General features: G+C 40.9%; 1 protein-coding gene across 1 annotated transcript in view; it reads left to right on the forward strand.

Annotated features, from left to right (window-relative positions):
- The window catches only part of LOC126424887 (histone deacetylase 8-like), a 73,679-nt gene extending 70,911 nt beyond the window's left edge, over window positions 1–2,768 (forward strand). The window contains exon 9 of the mRNA XM_050087720.1: window positions 2,371–2,768. Within this exon, the coding sequence (XP_049943677.1) occupies window positions 2,371–2,426 (56 nt within the window). The 3' untranslated portion in view covers window positions 2,427–2,768. The remainder of the gene's footprint in view (window positions 1–2,370) is intronic.
- Window positions 2,769–22,779: the final 20,011 nt, after the last annotated feature.

The following is a 22,779-nucleotide window of genomic DNA, read 5'->3' on the forward strand; positions in this document are numbered from 1 at the left end:
AATAAAACAGACTGCGTATGATAGATGTTCTGAACGAGAGTTTAGCGAAAATTTTTCTCCGTTTGAAAATCTTTGCAGGCACCTCTTTAGTACGTTACATTCTGCACAGAAATTAGAGTCATCTTAGATTTAAAAATGTAGTCAATTGCTGTGCTTCATTTCTGACTGTATCACTATTAGGCATAAGAATAATACGAATATAAAGATGGCATGATATGTATATTCTTCCGCGTTTGCTGTTGTCTCACTCTAGTTTCGTAGTTTACTAGGCAGACAGGATTTAAATGAGATAGCAGCAAACACGAAACAGTATGTGGTAAAATGTTTATATTCATATTATTCTTATGGTGAAGAGAAAACTGCATGTGATTCACAATTCATAAAAGTTCCTATTAGTAACCATCTCTTCTCACAGGTAGGAAAAAATCCAAAATGTAGAGTTGGCCATATTGACAAACATCCCAAACAGTCTTGCCAGTCGGATTTTCGTAGTACATTGAAATGCTGCTGCTACATTCGAAGATGAACAATATAGAATTTGTATTTACTTCGTTGGATAATGTACGAAAATGCAGTGGTCAAACTCGGGGCGGAGAAAAAAGTCTGAAAAAGTCTGAAAAAAAGTGCGGCTTAGATTCGAGTAAATACGGTAGTCACTGGTGTACTTTATATACAACTGAAATCTCTTAGGATTTCCTTCCAAATTTCGAGACAGAGGTTCATTTTGGATTCTGGGAAACATTGCCAGTCTGGGAAATTTCATATTCTTTTAACCCTTTCCATTTGGGCCCGGTACAGGTTTCAGATATTTCTGCAGTATCCACAAAAGCCCACTGGTTCCCCAGGCACCATTGCATTCTAGTGTGTAAACTAAATCACTAGATGGCAGCACAACAAGATAAAAGATAATGTGTATTGGCTCCATGTGGACCCATTAAGAAAAAACTGCACTAATTAAAAAAATTTCAAATCATGTTTAATGTGTTGCTAGAAGAATTTACAAGTCAGAAATAATATTTTTCCTAATGCAGCATAACATTTGGGCTGGACACAGTTAAATCTGTCAAGATCCAAGAATAGGATTAAAATTCTGGGTGAATGGACATTAATGATAAGATTCTTTGATGACATTACTATTCCCGGTGAAAGTGAATAAGAATTACAGGACCTGTTGAATGGAAGGAACAATCTAATGAATGCAGAATAGGCATTGACAGTAAAATAAAAAAGATGACAGTAATGAGGAATAGCAGAAATTAAATTAGTGAAAAACTTAACACAAAAACTGGTGACCACAGGGTTAAGAAGTGTTGCTACCTAGGAAGCAAAGTAACACATGACGGATAAAGTGAAAATGTCATAAAAAGCAGACTAGCACAGGCAAAGAGGGCAATCCTGGTCAAAAGAAATCTACTAGTACTAACAAGGCCTTAATTTGATGAAGAAATTTCTGGAAATGCAAGTTTGGAGCAGAGCATTGTATGGTAGTGGAAAGTGGACTGTGGGAAAACCTGAACAGAAGAGAGTTGAAGCATTTGAGATGTGGTACTGTAGAAGGATGTAGAAAATTAGGTAAACTAGTAGGATAATGAATGAAGAGATTCTCTGCAGAATAAACACGTGGAAAATACTTACAAGAAGACGATGCAGTATGAAACAGTGTGTGTTAAGACATTGGGAAATAACTTCCATGGAACCGGAGGGAGGTATACGGGATAAAACTGTAGGGAAAGACAGGTAGGAAAACATCCAACAAATAATTGAGGACATTGGGTGATAGTGCTGCTCTGAGATGACATTGGCACGAGAGAGAAATTCTTGGTGGACTGCATTAAACCAGTCAGAAGGAAGTGATTATATGGTATATTAGCCAAGACCTATGAGCAGATTTGAAATTGCTTGGAATGAAGGCCTCAGCATATTATCTTGGGTGGAGTGTCATCAACAGATGTCAATGAAACTTCAGGTGTGCCCCAGGAAAGTGTGTTGAGACCTTGCTGTTCATGTAGTATATTAATGACCTTGCAGATCATGTTCATAGTAAACTCAGACTTTCTGCAGATGACACAGCTATCTATAACAACATAGGTCTAAAAAAAAAACTGCACATATAATCAGTCAGATCTTTATAAGATTTTGTGATTGACAACTCACTGTTAATGTTCAGAAGTTTAAAATTTTGCACTTGTATCCAATGACTACAATATCACTGAAACACAATTGACATCATTTACCTGGGTGTAACAATTTGTAATGATATGAAATGGAATGGTCACATTGGCTTATCCATAGCTAATACAGCTTTATTGGCTTAGGAATAATTATGTTAGGTATTTTTCAGTGGAATGAAATTATTACCTGTATTTTCAGAAAATCTGAAGCACGTGGAACTGAAAGAGAAGAGTCAGAGCAGTGAGAAAAGATAAAAGTCTCTCCAAATTGCTGGGGGTGTGGCAAAAAGTGTAATACAGAATGCTGTTTTGGCCAGTTTTGTGAAGGAGCAGCTGAAGACACACTTATCATCTAGAATACTTGGTGATGAAAATGTGCATAAAGAAGAAATTGTTGTGATTTTGTAAAGTAGTAACTTCTGTTGCTTGTAGCAAATGTATCATTGTACAAGACTTTTGTAAAAGTTATCTTGTGGTTATACCTTTTTGTTAGTTACCGCAACACAACTTTTAATCTCATTGGTGTAACATTTCAATAACAGTCTTGTAGTATTTAACAATATGCTTTATGTATGTTAAATACATCTGCTGTGGTAATGTGTTGTACTGTAAAAGCTGTAAATCTGAGACCCCTCCTGTTACATGGAACACAGTGCATCCACGTGTGTTAGTGTCCTTGTATCAGAAGTTATGCAGGATGTAGAATTGCATGATCTATCTAAATTTCCATTCCTAGCTTGAACCCCACCTTTCAGTAATTTCCATTGATACTAGTGTCACAAAGCAAAACAGTGAGGATTATGCATGAATGGTAGCAGAAGCTAATGCGAAAGAAAATGTATTTTGTAGCAGATTTGTGACAGTGTTTGAGAAACATGTTGATCATAATGTTTCACAGGGATTTTGTTGCACACCATGGCATTATTCCCTTACATAAGCGAATAATGATTATTAAGGTGGCCTAAGAATTCGGTCAACGAAATACTGATACGAGACAGGAGTAAATTAAGTAATGAAACAGGGTGTTAAGGCAGTGAACCTATGTGATATTAATGTACGTTTAGCACACATTTGAATTACACTGTTTGCTATATACACAGGAGATTACTTTGCTGTGACGATGGTCCTACACTTACTACACACAATGGTACAGACGGAATGTAAAATAATTCTAGCAGAGCAGTTGCAGGCAAATAAACAGTTTGTTATATCACAGTCAGTGTAAGTTGCACTATATTCACAGTTCAGATTCTCAGCTCACAAGCTGAAAACTATACACAGTGGTGCATGGTATCTGAAATAGTTCAAGTAGTGCAGTTGCAGACAGATAAACAGTTCATTATATCACAGTTGCGCTCCATTTACAGTTCAAATTCTCAACTCACAAACTGATACACGCAAGACTAACTTGCAAATAATACTATAAGCTACAGTAATGTCCCTCCCTCAGAAGTCAAACACGTGCACCATACAGGCCGTTTGGCCCAGCTTACCTGAACGGCTCACACCATCAAAAGACCAAGATTTCTGCACTGTGTGCTCTGTCCTGGGTTTTGTCACATCACATGCTACTCTAGTCAAATTAATAATTTAATTGTATATAAAAACAAAGATGAGGTGACTTACCGAACAAAAGCGCTGGCAGGTCGATAGACACACAAACAAACACAAACATACACACAAAATTCAAGCTTTCGCAACAAACTGTTGCCTCATCAGGAAAGAGGGAAGGAGAGGGGAAGACGAAAGGAAGTGGGTTTTAAGGGAGAGGGTAAGGAGTCATTCCAATCCCGGGAGCGGAAAGACTTACCTTAGGGGGAAAAAAGGACAGGTATACACTCGCACACACGCACATATCCATCCACACATACAGACACAAGCAGACATATTTAAAGACAAACTCTTTGTCTTTAAATATGTCTGCTTGTGTCTGTATGTGTGGATGGATATGTGCGTGTGTGCGGGTGTATACCTGTCCTTTTTTCCCCCTAAGGTAAGTCTTTCCGCTCCCGGGATTGGAATGACTCCTTACCCTCTCCCTTAAAACCCACTTCCTTTCGTCTTCCCCTCTCCTTCCCTCTTTCCTGATGAGGCAACAGTTTGTTGCGAAAGCTTGAATTTTGTGTGTATGTTTGTGTTTGTTTGTGTGTCTATCGACCTGCCAGCGCTTTTGTTCGGTAAGTCACCTCATCTTTGTTTTTATATATAATTTTTCCCACGTGGAATGTTTCCTTCCATTATATTAATAATTTAATTGCATAAATATAATAGAAAGAAACATTCCACGTGGGAAAAATTTATTAGAAAACAAAGATGCTGTGACTTACCAAACGAGAAAGTGCTGGTGGATAGACACAATAAAAAACACACTGACACACACAAAAATTTCAAGCTTTCGCAACCCACGGTTGCTTCATCAGGAAAGAGGGAAGGAGAGGGAAAGACGAAAGGATGTGGGTTTTAAGGTAGAGAGTAAGGAGTCATTCAAATTCCGGGAGTGGAAAGACTTACCTTAGGGGGGAAAAGGGACAGGTATACATTGGCACGCGCGCGCGCGCGCGCGCGCGCACACACACACAATCACCTGACCATGTTCGAAGACCGCGAGTTCTGCGGAGCACCCCATTCTGCTCTCTCACAAAGTCTAATGAGTACTGAGGTTGGTGATATAGAGTATCTGGCAGTAGGTGGCAGCACAATGCACCTAATATGAAAAAATATGTGTTTTTAGGGGTGTCCATATACTTTTGATCACATAGTGTACGAATTATCAGTGTAGCAATGTCACTGTTTGACAGCAATGGATTGATGAGGAAAACGAAAAAGTTGTCACTGTACAATCTTTTCAATCAAGTACCTGAAAGGAATATTGACAATGACATCCAAGTTCTTTGTTATAAATGGAGGGTTTCTTATCCATCATGTCGTGTGGCCTGAGAGTGGAACTTTTGGTGACATTTATAAAACCTTAATAGCCTATATTCAGATATATTATAAAAATAATGATGCTGTTCTATGTGACAAATATTTGGAAAGCTCTCTGAACATGGAAATTTTATTACACAGCTTGTGCAAAAGTTAGGCAGTTTTGGTATTGAAAACAGGATTGTGGATGATGATCCAGATGTTGAAATTGTTGCAAAAGCAATAGATGCCTCAAAATTTTACCAGCAAGTGATTATAGTCGGTCAAGATGTAGATCTTTTTGTGCTACTTATTGCTCTTGGTCCAGACGACAGAGGCATAATCCTGATGAAGGAAGGAAAAGGTAGCATCAGAACAAGGTGCTACAGTTCTAAAGATATATGTAACTCCTCTGCCATACTCTCTCCTTTGTCACCCACTACTGATGCAGGGTGCCTCCACTCTTACCAAGTTTACCTAAAAGTCCAGCTATGGCTGGGGAACAACTTGGATCCCAGAAACTGGACTGGAGGGAATCAAACTCATCCCTCTCCCCAGTTTACATGAAACGACCACCTGCTCCAGAGAAAGTGCTGCTACTGATTTCATGTGGCTACACTCAAGGCTGCAGAAGGAAGTGCAGACGTGTGAAGGCTACCCTACATTGCACAACAATGTGCAAAAACTGTCACGAACAAAGCTGCACTAATGTGCCTCACAGTGATTTGACAGATGATTTGGATGATTGTTCTATGAGGGGAAAAAAAGGGCAGGAATTTGTTTGATAGATATTGTGGTATTTTCATTGTCTGCATGCTGTACAGATGATTGTAAATATATCACAACAAAAGTAATTGTTGATTAGTTTTACAGTAATTCTCAACTTTCATGAAAAATGATTTTCATTCCAATAATTCAAGTTGCATAAATCTAAAGTGAAAGATAATAAAGCAAAATTGTTCTGTATAAATAAAAGTTTGTTTTAAAAGAAATTTCACTTTTTTTACCTTCAAATTTTAGCACTCATAAACTAATTACCTTGCTTTTTTTGTTTTTTATTTCTACATCACCTAAGAGTGTTTTCCTGAAGTTTCAAAACTTTATAAATTTTTTTCCCCTCATTTTTCCTGATTTTGCCTGGACCAGCAGGTTCATTTTCATATATCAACACAAAAAACAGGAAAATTCACGAAGACTGATATTTCTTGTCTTTGCAAGATGTTATGTTATTCAGTTCAACATGATCCTCATACTTTCCTGTGCCAATCAGCATGGTATTGCAAGTCTTTTGTTTTGTTTACAATGACTGCAAATTACAACCATGTAAGTGTTGTAAATAAATAAAATTTAATTTAAAGAAAACCAGTCAATTTCACAATATTTCTTTTCAGTAGAACCGTTCTGTATCACAGGGTACTAAATTCAGGATACATATATCGACTACTTTACCGTTTGGCATTAGTTTGATATATAACTGAGTTTACGCTGTTACTGGCAACACAGTATTTTCTTTCAACAGTCAGATGAGAACTGCTTCATTGATCATCAGATAGTAACTTGGTTTTTTGTAACACAATTTACATGCTACAGTTAAAATGCTTTTCAGTTTAAGACAATATAATAAAGCACAATAAGTCTCCTGACAGTGTAGCTTCCACCTTTCTATGACTGCTGGAGTTTGCAGTGACAGGCACTTCAGATGTGAAATGTTGGACAGTGCCATTAATTACATATGTTTAGTCTAGCACATAATTTAATGGCAAGAATAGTACATAGGACTTGAAAATATTAATCTTGTTGATGTTGGCTCATCAAGATATTCTTTGATTCTCTGGTAGAAATAGGTCTGGGTAAGTTTTCCAAATGGACAATGAAACATCACCTTTCATGTGACGTAAACACGTATTGTCACATTATCAGATACACTGTCAAAATTGCCGACAAACTGGAAAAAATCTGCTACAAAACTGTGAGTGACAACTGACCTGGCATTGGCTGTTTTCTAAACAAATAACAATCAGAAACACAGTCTTGCAAATACAGCTCATACACACATGACCACTGCTTCTGGACTCAAGCAGACTACTAAATGGAAAAGAAAATCCAAGTGACATTTATTGACCTCACAGCAGTGTATGACATTGTGTGGCTGAATGGATTAAAGTACAAGCTAAATCAAACCATTCCAAGTTAAAAGGTCACAACGCTAATGGAAAACTTGTTTAAAAACTGCTCGTTTAAAGTTATCATTGGAGAAACTACAGGTAAATCCTTTACCATTTAGAACTGTCTCCCACATCACTTGGTTCTGGCCCCACTTTTATTTAACTTGTACACCTGTGACGTAGTCACCGATTCTGTAAAGTTTAGCTATGGTGACAACCTAGCGATAGCAACACATTTGAAGTAGGAGAACAAAACACTCACTAACAGTCTAGAAAAGTTCAACCAATATTACGAAAAGTGGAGACTTTGCCCGAACCACAATAGTTCATTATGCCAAACCACCAGAATGGCAATCACAGAATCGAATGTAATCTCCCACAACAAAAAATTGTGATGTAATTGACACACCAAATATTTTGGTGTGATTCTCAACAGATTCCTAACGTAGAGGAAACACCAAAAACTAACTGGATAGAAGCTACAATCTAGAAATAATATATTAAGGAAACTAGCTGGGAATCTAAAGCAAATACCTTAAAAACTACAGTGCAAGTACTTGTGCATCCTATGTATCTGATTGTACTAATTCATATCACTGTATCTTATCTTGTAGCGACCTAACTGTATGCACTTGTAAAATATAATTCTGTAAGCCATATGCTAAATAAATAAATGAAGTATTAAATATTCATATAATTTCATGTGTGTCTGTAACTTCTACATTGGCAAAGAAAATATTTGAAATAATTTAGTTTTTTACATATTGATTCCTCCTAAACAAAAATTCTCAAATTTTATATCAAAATAAGAAATGTCCAAATTATTGAACAAACAATCGAGCATTTTTGTTGCTATCACTGACAAACATCCCACTGCTGAAGTATTATTAATTCATACATAAATATATCTTTAAAATAGTGCTAGACGTTATGAAAGGAATGTTTACATTTTGAATGATCAACAATGTTCTATTCCACTTTCTACATGTTTCTGAATTCTAATTATTTGTGTTTTCTCTAAAAAAAATTATGTAAATGAATGTCTGTTTTTTCTAATTTGAAATTACAGGATTGACTGAACGGATATATCTATCCACCAAATTTTGATCTGTTTAATTTTGCATACAAAAATAGATTGACTGCTGTACGCATAGTGATTTACCTTTCACTGCCATGCTATGGTGACAGGCTCTGCTGTGGCCACCAGTGGCCTTGCGGCAGTCAACATGTTGAATAATATTAAACAATGATTAATATGTATCAAAGAAAGAAACATAATCACGAATATCTACATGCAATACGTAATTAAAATACATTGTATCACCTACTCGTATACAAATCTTATACTGTTTCACTGTTTCATTATACAGATACCCCAACAAGCCAGTTACTGTGTTGTCAGGACCTTAAAAACTCCACATAAAACAGAAACAATATCACATTTGTGTGAATTTTCTGTGGAGTACGAGCAGGTGTCAATGTTGACTGACTGTAAGATAATAGATGTTGTTGTTGTTTTCAGTCCTGAGACTGGTTTGATGCAGCTCTCCATACTACTCTATCCTGTGCAAGCTTCTTCATCTCCCAGTACCTACTGCAGCCTACATCCTTCTGAATCTGCTTAGTGTACTCATCTCTTGGTCTCCCTCTACAATTTTTACCCTCCACGCTGCCCTCCAGTAGTAAATTGGTGATCCCTTGATGCCTCAGAACATGTCCTACCAACCGATCCCTTCTTCTAGTCAAGTTGTGCCACAAACTACTCTTCTCCCCAATTCTATTCAATACCTCCTCATTAGTTGTGTGGATCTACCCAACTAATCTTCAGCATTCTTCTGTAGCACCACATTTCGAAAGCTTCTATTCTCTTTTTGTGTAAACTATTTATCATCCTCGTTTCACTTGCATACATGGCTACACTCCATACAAATACTTTCAAAAACGATTTCCTGACACTTACATCAATACCCGATGATAACAAATTTCTCTTCTTCAGAAACGCTTTCCTTGCCATTGCCAGTCTACATTTTATATCCTCTCTACTTCGACCATCATCAGTTATTTTGCTCCCTAAATAGCAAAATTCCTTTACTACTTAAGTGGCTCATTTCCTAATCTAATTCCCTCAGCATCACCCGACTTAATTCGACTACATTCGATTATCCTCGTTTTGCTTTTGTTGGTGATCATCTTATACCCTCCTTCCAAGACACTGTCCATTCCGTTCAACTGCTCTTCCAAGTCCTTTGCTGTCTCTGACAGAATTACAATGTCATCGGCAAACCTCAAAGTTTTTATTTCTTCTCCATGGATTTTAATACCTACTCCAAATTTTTCTTTTGTTTCCTTTACTGCTTGCTCAATAGCATCAGATAGAGGCTACAACCTTGTCTCGCTCCCTTCCCCACCACTGCTTCCCTTTAATGTCCCTCGACTCTTATAACTGCCATCTGCTTTCTGTACAAATTGTAAATAGCCTTTCGCTCCCTGTATTTTACCCCTCCAAACTTCAGAATTTGAAAGAGAATATTCCAGTCAACATTGTCAAAAGCTTTCTCTAAGTCTACAAATGCTAGAAATGTAGGTTTGCCTTTCCTTAATCTTTCTTCTAAGATAATTCGTAGGGTCAGTATTGCCTCACGTGTTCCAACATTTCTACGGAATCCAAACTGATCTTCCCCGATTTCGGTTCCACCAGTTTTTCCGTTCGTCTGTAAAGAATTCGCATTAGTATTTTGCAGCTGTGACTTATTAAACTGATAGTTCGGTAAGTTTCACATCTGTCAACACCTATTTTCTTTGGGATTGGAATTATTATGTTCTTTTTGAAGTCTGAGGGAATTTCGCCTGTCTCATACATCTTGCTCACCAGATGGTAGAGTTTTGTCAGGACTGGCTCTCCCAAGGCTATCAGCAGTTCTAATGGAATGTTGTCTACTCCCGGGGTCTTGTTTCGACTTAGGTCTTTCAGTGCTCTGTCAAACTCTTTGCGCTTTACGCAGTATCGTATCTCCCATTTCATCTTCATCTACATCCTATTCCATTTCCATGATATTGTCCTCAAGAACATCGCCCCTGTATAGACCCTCTATATACTCCCTCCACCTTTCTGCTCTCCCTTCTTTGCTTAGAACTGGGCTTCCATCTAAGCTCTTGATATTCATGCAAGTGGTTCTCTTTTCTCCAAAGGTCTCTTTAATTTTCCTGTAGGCAGTATCTATCTTACCCCTTGTGAGATAAGTCTCTACATCCCTACATTTGTCCTCTAGCCATCCCTGCTTAACCACTTTGCACTTCCTATCAATCTCATTTTTGAGACGTTTGTGTTCCTTTTTGCCTGCTTCACGTACTGCATTTTTGTATTTTCTCCTTTCATCAATTAAATTCAGTATCTTTTCTGTTACCCAAGGATTTCTACTAGTCCTCGTCTTTTTACCTACTTGAGCCTCTGCTGCCTTCACTATTTAATTCCTCAAAGCTACCCATTCTTCTTGTACTGTATTTCTTTCCCCCATTCCTGTCAATTGTTCCCTTATGCTCTCCCTGAAACACTCTACAGCCTCTGGTTCTTTCAGTTTATCCAGGTCCCATCTCCTTAAATTCCCACCTTTTTGCAGTTTCTTCAGTTTCAATCTGCAGTTCATAACCAATAGATTGTGGTCAGAATCCACATCTGCCCCTGGAAATGTCTTACAATTTAAAACCTGGTTCCTAAATCTCTGTTTTACCATTATATAATCTGAAACCTTTTAGTATCTCCAGGGTTCTTCCATGTATACAACCTTCTTTCATGATTCTTGAACCAAGTGTTAACTATGATTAAATTATGCTCTGTGCAGAATTCTACCAGGCGGCCTCCTCTTTCATTTCTTAGCCCCATTCCATATTCACCTACTACGTTTCCTTCTCTTCCTTTTCCTACTGTCGAATTCCAGTCGCCCATGGCTATTAAATTTTCGTCTCCCTTCACTACCTGAATAATTTCTTTTATCTCATCATACATTTCATCAATCTCTTTGTCATCTGCGGAGCTAGTCGGCAAATAAACTTGTACTACTGTGGTAGGCATGGGGTTCGTATCTATCTTGGCCACAATAATGCATTCACTATGCTGTTTGTAGTAGCTTACCCGCATTTGTACTTTTTTATTCATTATTAATCCTACTCCTGCATTACTCCTATTTGATTTTGTATTTATAACCCCGTATTCACCTGACCAAAAGTCTCGTTCCTCCTGCCACTGAACTTCACTAATTCCCACTATATCTAACTTTAACCTATCCATTTCCCTTTTTAAATTTTCTAACCTACCTGCCCGATTAAGGGATCTGACATTCCACGCTCCGATCTGTAGAACGCCAGTTTTCTTTCTCCTGATAACGACGTAATCCTGAGTAGTCCCCACCCAGAGATCCGAATGGGAGACTATTTTACCTCCGGAATATTTTACCCAAGAGGACGCCATCATCATTTAATCATACAGTAAAGCTGCATGTCCTCGGGGAAAAATTACGGCTGTAGTTTCCCTTTGCTTTCAGCCGTTCGCAGTACCTGCACAGCAAGGCCGTTTTGGTTAGTGTTACAAGGCCAGATCAGTCAATCATCCAGACTGTTGCCCCTGCAACTACTGAAAAGGTTGCTGCCCCTCATCAGGAACCACACGTTTGTGATACTAGATGACAGACCAAATTTCTAGATGGCAGCTTGCTCTAACTGCAGAAAAATGTAAGTTCATATGAATGAGCAGGCAGAAAAATCCCGTAACATTTGAATACAGCGTTAATAGTGTGCTGCTTGACACAGTCACCTCAAGTAAATATCTAGGTATAATGTTGCAAAGCAATACGAAATGGAAAAAGCACCTAAGGATGGCAGTAGGGAAGACAAATGGTTAACTTCGGTTTATTGAGATTATTTTATGAAAGTTGTGGACTGTGGGTGTCCACTCTGATGAAAATCTTGCTGCCACTGAAAAGACTAATAAAGTTTCATGATAGGGTGGATGCACAAGCTCTAGGGCAAACACACTCACAATCTGCATTTCTCGTGTTTGATTCCGTATTTATAACCCTGTGTTCAACTGATCAGAACTCCTGTTCATCCTGTCACCAAATTTCACTAATTCCCACTATATCTAACTTTGAATACTCATGTCTGTTTCTAAATTTTCTAATGCACCACCTGATTGAGAGATCTGATACTCCACATTCTGACTAGTAGAATGCGTAACTTTTAACGAGTTCTCGCAGTTTCCTACCTCAAGGACAAGAGGGGCACTCAGCCTCTGTTGACTATTCTGTCCTCTTTTTGACAAGGCCGTTGGCAGAATGAGGGTGACTCTTTATAACAGGAATATCTGGTCGCCATTCTTGTTGATTTTTTTATTTAAAATTTATGCAGTGGCTGGTTTCAAATGCAGGACATTTTGATTAGTATGGCGCATAGCAAGAGGGGGTAGCTTAACTTTATACAGTTCCACCCATCAATTTTTTTTTCTTTCCTCGTTATGCACTTAAGGCATATACCATGGAAATGCCAGGTTGGCATATCACCAACAAAAGGCAGCTCAGATTGAAATGCCATTCTGGTCCGAGCTGCTAGAGATGGCAGTCGTGTGCATGAGGTGTGTGAGCTTGTTTGTGTGAATGATTTTGTGTGTGTGTGTGTGTGTGTGTGTGTGTGTGTGTGTGTGTGCGCGCGCGCGCGCGTGCGTGAACACTAATGCAGCCACTACGTCAACTTGCCCACCCCCACCTCCGCTCCGCCAGTGTTATCAATATCTGCGATTAAACTTGACCTGGTGTCTGGATCACTTGACGACTGGCGTTGCTGTTGTTGACTCATCAGTTGTAGAAATCAATGTCCCTGGCGGGTTGGCGGCAGCATGTGGTGGGTGAGTCAGACATGTCCGTAGGTGGTGAGGTTGGTGATTTGTGTGTGCCAGTATCAGCAGCACTAAAAGTGTGTTTTAGGCAGTTAATGGAAACGTGTTGTGTTCCCATGATGTCCTCCCTGCTGAGCACAGTATATGGCCCATCATTGTATGGTGGTTGTATTGGTTTACATACAGTGTCAAGCTGAATGAACCATCAATGGAGCTCAGCAAATCGGCAAAGATGAACGAGCAATGAGTCTTGCTGCAACAGGCCAGAGTTGTCGCATCTATGCACATAACTTGCTGACGAAGTCTGATGCATCGATGATACCGCCAGCACACTGCACCGGAACTTACCAAGTAGTCTAATTAGTTGTCCATGGACCAGCTCAGCCGTGGTTGTGTTCAGATCATCTTTGATGGCTGTGCAGAGGCCCAGCAACACGATTGATAATGTCCCAGTCCAATGCTGTAAATCGTGAGACCGAAGAGATGTCTTGAGCTGACAGTATGAATGTTCTATTAAATCATTCACTGTCGGGTGATAAGCAGTTGTCCAAATGCATTTCATACTTAACTTGGTGGTGAGTGGCTCAAATAGAAAAGATGTGAATTGCCTGCCCTGGGCCATAGTGATGCATAACGGTACGCCAAAACGGGCGATCTGTCCCCGGAGAAATATATTGGCGACAGTCTCGGCGGTGATATTGGACATGTTGAAAACGTCCAGCGAGCAGATGAGTAGGTCTGTGACAATCAGACAATAAGTACATCCTTCTGATGGTGGCAACAGCTCAACAATGTCAGTGTGGAAATGTTCAAAACACTGATTAGATGGAACGAACATGCCATGGGGTGCACTAACATGAGAGTGATCTTGTTATGCTGACAGACCATGCACTGTGGACAAAGGTCTTACAGTCCCTGTTAGTATTAGGCCACACAAAAGTGCTTTTCACCAACTGCACTGTAACACAAACACCGAGCTCAGGCAGGTTGCTCTCAAAAATCTTGAGTCATGAAGGGTCATGGCTTCAATGCAGAAACGTCACAATACAAAAGTACGTTTGCTCCAGGCACTTGAATGTGAAGTCCAGATGACAAAGCTGTCAGAGTGCTGCTGTGTCCGGGCACTGACGAAATTCATGTGAGGAAGTATCTCCATTCAAGCATGTGTCTGAATTGTTTCATTGAATCGTAACCTACGTACAATTCATGGTTGTATGTAGACCAGTTCTGCTGTGGAGGAGACAGCTTTCCACTACCAAGTGCCAAAGGTTGCCACCAATCATTCACCTGCTGTTGAAGTGCGGCCCCTATCACCATCGCTGAGCATCGATTGTTAAGACGAGTGGCGCTTGTGGGACAGTGTGTGTCAACAGAGCGGCTTTGGCGATAGCAGACTTTACATTGTTGAAAGCTGTCTTGGCTTCACTATTCACAGCAGTTTGTCACCTGGTCTATGGGAACCACATAGAAGAATCTTCAGCGGGGTGGATAACAGTGCACAGTTCTGCACATGACAATGATAAAAGTTGATGACATACAGAAAATGCGCAGTTCACAAACAGTAACTAACTATTGTGTCTACCCTGTGCGTTGAATGTGTAGCCCAGAAAGCGAACTTCTTAAATTCCAAAGACACACTTATAGGAGTTGACAAGAAGTCCATGTGAACAAAGGCATGCGAATACCTGATGTAGATGTTCCAAATGCTCTGGTTCAGAAACAGACATAACTAATACATCATCAATGTACACGTAACAGAAGTCTGGGTCTCTGATCACTTCGTCCATGAGACATTGGAGTTTGTGTGGCATGACACAGCTCGCATGGCATTCTGTAAATTTGAAGAGGCCAAAAGAGTGGTGACAGCGGTCTTAGCTGTATCTTCTGGGGCCGCTGGAACTTGAGACTATGCATGCACCAAATTCAAGGTGTAAAAGGCGTGCTTAACATAGAAGTTAAATGTGAAGTCCTCAATGTGCAGTACCCAGTATCGATCCGGGTTTATCTTGCATTTAGCTAATGATAATTACCCCAGATACCATCCATTGTTCTTCTTAGACATGACATCTAGGCGTACCATCCAGCTGCTACTAGAGGGTATGCAGACACACTGCGCAAGCATGGAAGAGAATTCTTGCTTGGCTACTCTCAGCTTACAGGTGTCAAGGGGCATGGTCGGGTATGAATCGGTAGTGCAGAGTTGTGAGGATGTAGTGTACTGTCGAATGGTGCACGGGTGCTAGGGTTGGTAGCTGTCTGGTGATCTCTTGGAAGTACTATGTAGGTTAAATCAACTGTGATTATCTGAACAAGTGACCATCTACACAATGAACACTACCTTGACTGGCCAGGTTGGTGTTAGTATTGAGTAGTTGATGACATCTGTGCTGAGGTTGGGTAGTAGACCATAAAATGACAGAAACCTGACTCCTGTTATGGGATGCATCACATTCACTATGACGAATTGCCATTCGATCTTTCACTGTTGGCATAGGTGCATGTCACAGGACCATATGTCTTTATAGTGAATCTATTAGCAGCCATGAGGTGACAACCGTCAGAGCAAAGACGAGTGGATCAGTAGGCACACACATCAGCACCAGTCTCTACAAGGAACTGGAGTTTGATGTAATGATCTGTGATGAACAATTGATGGCTGCTGTTCGGAAAGCCTACTGTTGTCATCACTGAGCTACTGTCACATTTCCCATCTCACATGGCAGTATGCATTTCTGTGCCCCGGTCTGAACTTTCTGTAGTAACAGCGGATCTTCTTAGATACGGATGATCGGCTGTATTTTCCTGGTAAGTGATGCCACTGGACTGCTACATTCTCAGTGCAGTGACTTGCATGGTAAACTCCATAATCTGCAACTGGAATGATGCAATAACAAAATCTGGTGGTGGGCTGACAGTTGCTACCATTGGAGGCAGGTACATTTCCGCGATTCGGTCTGCAGTCTGCGCTAACATGTCCAGGTCTCTGGTGCATACTGTAAAATCTAGTTTACATGACGACACTAGGTTGCAGGCAACTGCGCAACCGGCCACTGCACATGCGCGCTGTGTGTTTGCGCAACTCATCGGTGAAACTAAACACTTTCGGCATGTTCCAACTTTGGCAACACTAGTTGCATGAGTTCTGAGGTTATGTGTGTTTGCAGTGTATAGACAAACTGAAATATAAAGTGGAGAACAGAGAATAATGTTCGCTTTTTTGGTATCTATGCTTTGCATAGGTGTTTGTGGGATTGTTACGAAAACAAGCAACATATTGCTGCTCCTGAGACTGTCACGTGCGATCAGAACATAGCTTGACAATATCTGAGCTGCAGGGCACATATACAACTGAATGAAGAAAAATACAAGCAAATGTAATTCTAGCTGTAGAAATGCTCTCATCTACAAGACTAAAATCCTGTTGTTAGAGTTGGCTGACTCTTATTTTATTTATTTTTTTAAGGAATATTGTTGAGAGGAGGCAAGGCTACACAAATGAAGAAGCTACATTCTTTATTCAATATTTATCTATTTAAAATGCTGCAGCAGTGCTCCCCATTATCATATGTTTGAATTTTGAAAAATTGCCACTGTACAGATCTATCTTCAAAAGAGTAGTCTGCAAACCATCCTCTTCTTACTGCGGCCTGCTTCGAATAATTACTGTTGTTAATGTTAATATTATTGGTGTTAATGAAAAAGTGTAATCACCAACTAAAACCGCATCTTATGGCATGCTGACTCTTCTTGATTGTAATGCACGGAATGGATATGTAATTTCAGTTCTGGCAACAGTGCTTCATGCATTACAATATCTTTATTCCTTATTGCATAATTAACTCTAACAGTTCTGGTGACATTTTAAGATAATTAAAAGAACTTATTGGGTCTTCCATTACGAATTATTTCAGCAAGGATGCTGAGAAACCGAGCTGACGTCTTTTCTTCATCCAGTCAAGAATCTGAACATGTTTCTTATTTTTTTATCACACAGCGATTCCACACGACAAGCTCTAACTCCATCACAACTCGTGCGACGTGCAGCTGCCAAAACTTTCATTTCAGACACGACTCAGGAACCCACAAAACGACGAAACTGAAGAGTATACTGGTTTTGCCGTGTCTACAGTGAAATATGAAACCATATGCGTGCTACTCGTTCCATACAATGAGTGGTGCAACCCAATGTTGTTGTGTAAACTAGGCCCAAGAATCTTCTGTGCATCTGGAGGGAGATGCAACAGCCAGATATTCCTCAGTATATCTTCATTGACGGCATTCCTCACCAGCAACTGCAAGGGAGTGCGGTCTCCTAACTCCTCGGTTCACAACAATTTTTCGAGTAGTTTCCGCTGACACTGGCAAGCACGAATTAACTTTTGAGTTGTGTGAACCATAAGATGAGGTCTGCTGCCAGAAAGGTGGTGATTTGACACCAACTCAATTGACTGAAGTGCTCAGGTACATGTTGACGGTGGTGCTGGGTCCGACGTTGCTCTATGTGCACAGGCAATGTGTGGTTGATGCAGATCAGCTCTTTACGTTCAAAGGATGTTGGCAATGTAGATATGGGCGATGCGTGGCGCGGTTGGTTTGCGCTTTATGTTTGGTATGACACGACATGGTTACATCTACATTTATACTCCGCAAGCCACCCAACGGTGTGTGGCGGAGGGCACTTTACGTGCCACTGTCATTACCTCCCTTTCCTGTTCCAGTCGCGTATGGTTCGCCGGAAGAATGACTGTCTGAAAGCCTCCGTGCGCGCTCTAATCTCTCTAATTTTACATTCGTGATCTCCTCGGGAGGTATAAGTAGGGGGAAGCAATATATTCGATACCTCATCCAGAAACGCACCCTCTCGAAACCTGGCGAGCAATCTACACCGCGATGCAGAGCGCCTCTCTTGCAGAGTCTGCCACTTGAGTTTATTAAACATCTCCGTAACGCTATCACGGTTACCAAATAACCCTGTGACGAAACGCGCCGCTCTTCTTTGGATCTTCTCTATCTCCTCCGTCAAACCGATCTGGTATGGATCCCACACTGATGAGCAATACTCAAGTATAGGTCGAACGAGTGTTTTGTAAGCCACCTCCTTTGTTGATGGACTACATTTTCTAAGCACTCTCCCAATGAATCTCAACCTGGTACCCGCCTTACCAACAATTAATTTTATATGATCATTCCACTTCAGATCGTTCCGCACGCATACTCCCAGATATTTTACAGAAGTAACTGCTACCAGTGTTCGTTCCGCTATCATATAATCATACAGTAAAGGATTCTTCTTTCTATGTATTCGCAATACATTACATTTGTCTATGTTAAGGGACAGTTGCCACTCCCTGCACCAAGTGCCTATCCGCTGCAGATCTTCCTGCATTTCGCTACAATTTTCTAATGCTACAACTTCTCTGTATACTACAGCATCATCCGCGAAAAGTCGCATGGAACTTCCGACACTATCTACTACGTCATTTATATGTATTGTGAAAAGCAATGGTCCCATAACACTCCCCTGTGGCACGCCAGAGGTTACTTTAACGTCTGTAGACGTCTCTCCATTGATAACAATATGCTGTGTTCTGTTTGCTAAAAACTCTTCAATCCAGCCACACAGCTGGTCTGATATTCTGTAGGCTCTTACTTTTTTTATCAGGCGACAGTGCGGAACTGTATCGAACGCCTTCCGGAAGTCAAGAAAAATAGCATCTACCTGGGAGCCTGTATCTAATATTTTCTGGGTCTCATGAACAAATAAAGCGAGTTGGGTCTCACACGATCGCTGTTTCCGGAATCCATGTTGATTCCTACATAGTAGATTCTGGGTTTCCAAAAACGACATACTCGAGCAAAAAACATGTTCTAAAATTCTACAACAGATCGACGTCAGAGATATAGGTCTATAGTTTTGCGCATCTGCTCGACGACCCTTCTTGAAGACTGGGACTACCTGTGCTCTTTTCCAATCATTTGGAACCCTCCGTTCCTCTAGAGACTTGCGGCACACGGCTGTTAGAAGGGGGGCAAGTTCTTTCACGTATTCTGTGTAGAATCGAATTGGTATCCCGTCAGGTCCAGTGGACTTTCCTCTATTGAGTGATTCCAGTTGCTTTTCTATTCCTTGGACACTTATTTCGATGTCAGCCATTTTTTCGTTTGTGCGAGGATTTAGAGAAGGAACTGCAGTGCGGTCTTCCTCTGTGAAACAGCTTTGGAAAAAGGTGTTTAGTATTTCAGCTTTACGCGTGTCATCCTCTGTTTCAATGCCATCATCATCCCGGAGTGTCTGGATATGCTGTTTCGAGCCACTTACTGATTTAACGTAAGACCAGAACTTCCTAGGATTTTCTGTCAAGTCGGTACATAGAATTTTACTTTCGAATTCACTGAACGCTTCTCGCATAGCCCTCCTTACGCTAACTTTGACATCGTTTAGCTTCTGTTTGTCTGAGAGGTTTTGGCTGCGTTTAAACTTGGAGTGAAGCTCTCTTTGCTTTCGCAGTAGTTTCCTAAGTTTGTTGTTGTACCACGGTGGGTTTTTCCCGTCCCTCACAGTTTTACTCGGCACGTACCTGTCTAAAATGCATTTTACGATTGCCTTGAACTTTTTCCATAAACACTCAACATTGTCAGTGTCGGAACAGAAATTTTCGTTTTGATCTGTTAGGTAGTCTGAAATCTGCGTTCTATTACTCTTGCTAAACAGATAAACCTTCCTCCCTTTTTTTATATTCCTATTAACTTCCATATTCAGGAATGCTACAACGGCCTTATGATCAGTGATTCCCTGTTCTGCGCTTACAGAGTCGAAAAGTTCGGGTCTGTTTGTTATCAGTAGGTCCAAGATGTTATCTCCACGAGTCGGTTCTCTGTTTAATTGCTCGAGGTAATTTTTGGATAGTGCACTCAGTATAATGTCACTCGATGCTCTGTCCCTACCACCCGTCCTAAACATCTGAGTGTCCCAGTCCATATCTGGTAAATTGAAATCTCCACCTAAGACTATAACATGCTGAGAAAATTTATGTGAAATGTATTCCAAATTTTCTCTCAGTTGTTCTGCCACTAATGCTGCTGAGTTGGGAGGTCGGTAAAAGGAGCCAATTATTAACCTAGCTCGGTTGTTGAGTGTAACCTCCACCCATAATAATTCACAGGAACTATCCACTTCTACTTCACTACAGGATAAACTACTACTAACAGCGACGAACACTCCACCACCGGTTGCATGCAATCTATCCTTTCTAAACACCGTCTGTACCTTTGTAAAAATTTCAGCAGAATTTATCTCTGGCTTAAGCCAGCTTTCTGTACCTACAACGATTTCAGCTTCGGTGCTTTCTATCAGCACTTGAAGTTCTGGTACTTTACCAACGCAGCTTCGACAGTTGACAATTACAATACCGATTGCTGCTTGGTCCCCGCATGTCCTGACTTTGCCCCGCACCCGTTGAGGCTGTTGCCCTTTCTGTACTTGCCCAAGGCCATCTAACCTAAAAAACCGCCCAGCCCACGCCACACAACCCCTGCTACCTGTGTAGCCGCTTGTTGCGTGTAGTGGACTCCTGACCTATCCAGCGGAACCCGAAACCCCACCACCCTATGGCGCAAGTCGAGGAATCTGCAGCCCACACGGTTGCAGAACCGTCTCAGCCTCTGATTCAGACCCTCCACTCGGCTCTGTACCAAAGGTCTGCAGTCAGTCCTGTCGACGATGCTGCAGATGGTGAGCTCTGCTTTCATCCCGCTAGCGAGACTGGCAGTCTTCACCAAATCAGATAGCCGCCGGAAGCCAGAGAGGATTTCCTCCGATCCATAGCGAGACACATCATTGGTGCCGACATGAGCGACCACCTGCAGATGGGTGCACCCTGTACCCTTCATGGCATCCGGAAGGACCCTTTCCACATCTGGAATGACTCCCCCCGGTATGCACATGGAGTGCACATTGGTTTTCTTCCCCTCTCTTGCTGCCATTTCCCTAAGGGGCCCCATTACGCGCCTGACGTTGGAGCTCCCAACTACCAGTAAGCCCACCCTCTGCGACCGCCCGGATCTTGCAGACTGAGGGGCAACCTCTGGAACAGGACAAGCAGCCATGTCAGGCCGAAGATCAGTATCAGCCTGAGACAGAGCCTGAAACCGGTTCGTCAGACAAACTGGAGAGGCCTCCGTTCAGCCCTCCGGAATGTCTTTCGCCCCCTGCCACACCTTGAGACGACCTCCCACTCTACCACAGGTGAGGGATCAGCCTCAATGCGGGCAGTATCCCGGGCAACCACAGTCGTAGTCCGATCGGGGGATGCGTGGGACGAGCTGGCCGTCCCCGACAAACTCCCATCCGGACCCCCACAGTGATGCCCATTGGCAACAGCCTCAAGCTGTGTGACCGAAGCCAACACTGCCTGAAGCTGGGAGCGAAGGGATGCCAACTGAGCCTGCATCCGAACACAGCAGTTGCAGTCCCTATCCATGCTAAAAACTGTTTTGCAAAGAACGTCTGAACTAATCTACAGAGAGCGCAAACAAATCGACAAAATTTAAACGGTTATTAAAATACAAGATTGCCTAGTAAATGCAGTAATGCTGCTACTTGCGCACTGCTGACACTGCTCGGCGGCGGAAGGAGACTACGCGAATTTACACTATTCAGGTACTAAAACGCGATGCTACAACTCTCAAATACTATAATACGCCCGAAATTTATGAATTAAACAATGCAAGTACCAAAAACATGCAAAGAAATTAAGAATTAAACTATGTAACAAATGAGTGAGCTAGGAGTATACGACTTGCTGCTGTAGCTGCTTATCCAACGGCGGCAGGGAGCACACTGACTGTGACCAACCGACACTGGCCGTTCAAAACAAAAACAGAAGACAAACAACTATGCGAATTTACACTATTCAGGTACTAAAACGCGATGCTACAACTCTCAAATATTGTAATACGCCCGAAATTTATGAATTAAACAATGCAAGTACCAAAAACACGCAAAGAAATTAAGAATTAAACTATGTAACAAATGAGTGAGCTAGGAGTTAGTTTTCATCGGGGTAATCAAAAATGTTGCACAAAGTGTGAAATTAACTCTGAAGCAACATTTAGTGTCTGGAGTGTTTACACTGAGAATACTCTACAAACGTCAAAATTAAACAATGGCATAAATATATAAACAAAGAATGGTCACAAAGTCATAGATGTAATTACTGTACAACTTGTGCACTTCTGCACCTTGATGCACTACACTACCCAAACACTATAGTGTAACAGTCTTTTCATTGTGCCTGTCAGCAGCTCAATGTATCACCTTTATGGTGAGAAGCAGTCTATCCATTTCCTTTTATTGTGAGCAGTTACCATGTGTACACAAAATTGCTAAATTTTTATTCATGCAGTGCTTCACTACATTTTATTATTCACAATACAATTTACAGTCTGCTGATGCCAAAGATACATTTAGACCATATGGAAACATATTATTTAAAGAAATATTAATAATTTATGATATCTTGAAAGTACGGGCACGTCGAAATTCAGTAAGATTGAAAGCCCCCATCCTCCTCTTTCAAGCAAACATTTTACTTTTTCTGAAAATTTAATATTACCCTAGCTACTTGCGTACAACATTTTTGTATTCCAGAATGTT

The sequence above is a fragment of the Schistocerca serialis genome, chromosome 10 (genome assembly GCF_023864345.2).
Source record: "Schistocerca serialis cubense isolate TAMUIC-IGC-003099 chromosome 10, iqSchSeri2.2, whole genome shotgun sequence".
Lineage (NCBI taxonomy): Eukaryota > Metazoa > Arthropoda > Insecta > Orthoptera > Acrididae > Schistocerca > Schistocerca serialis.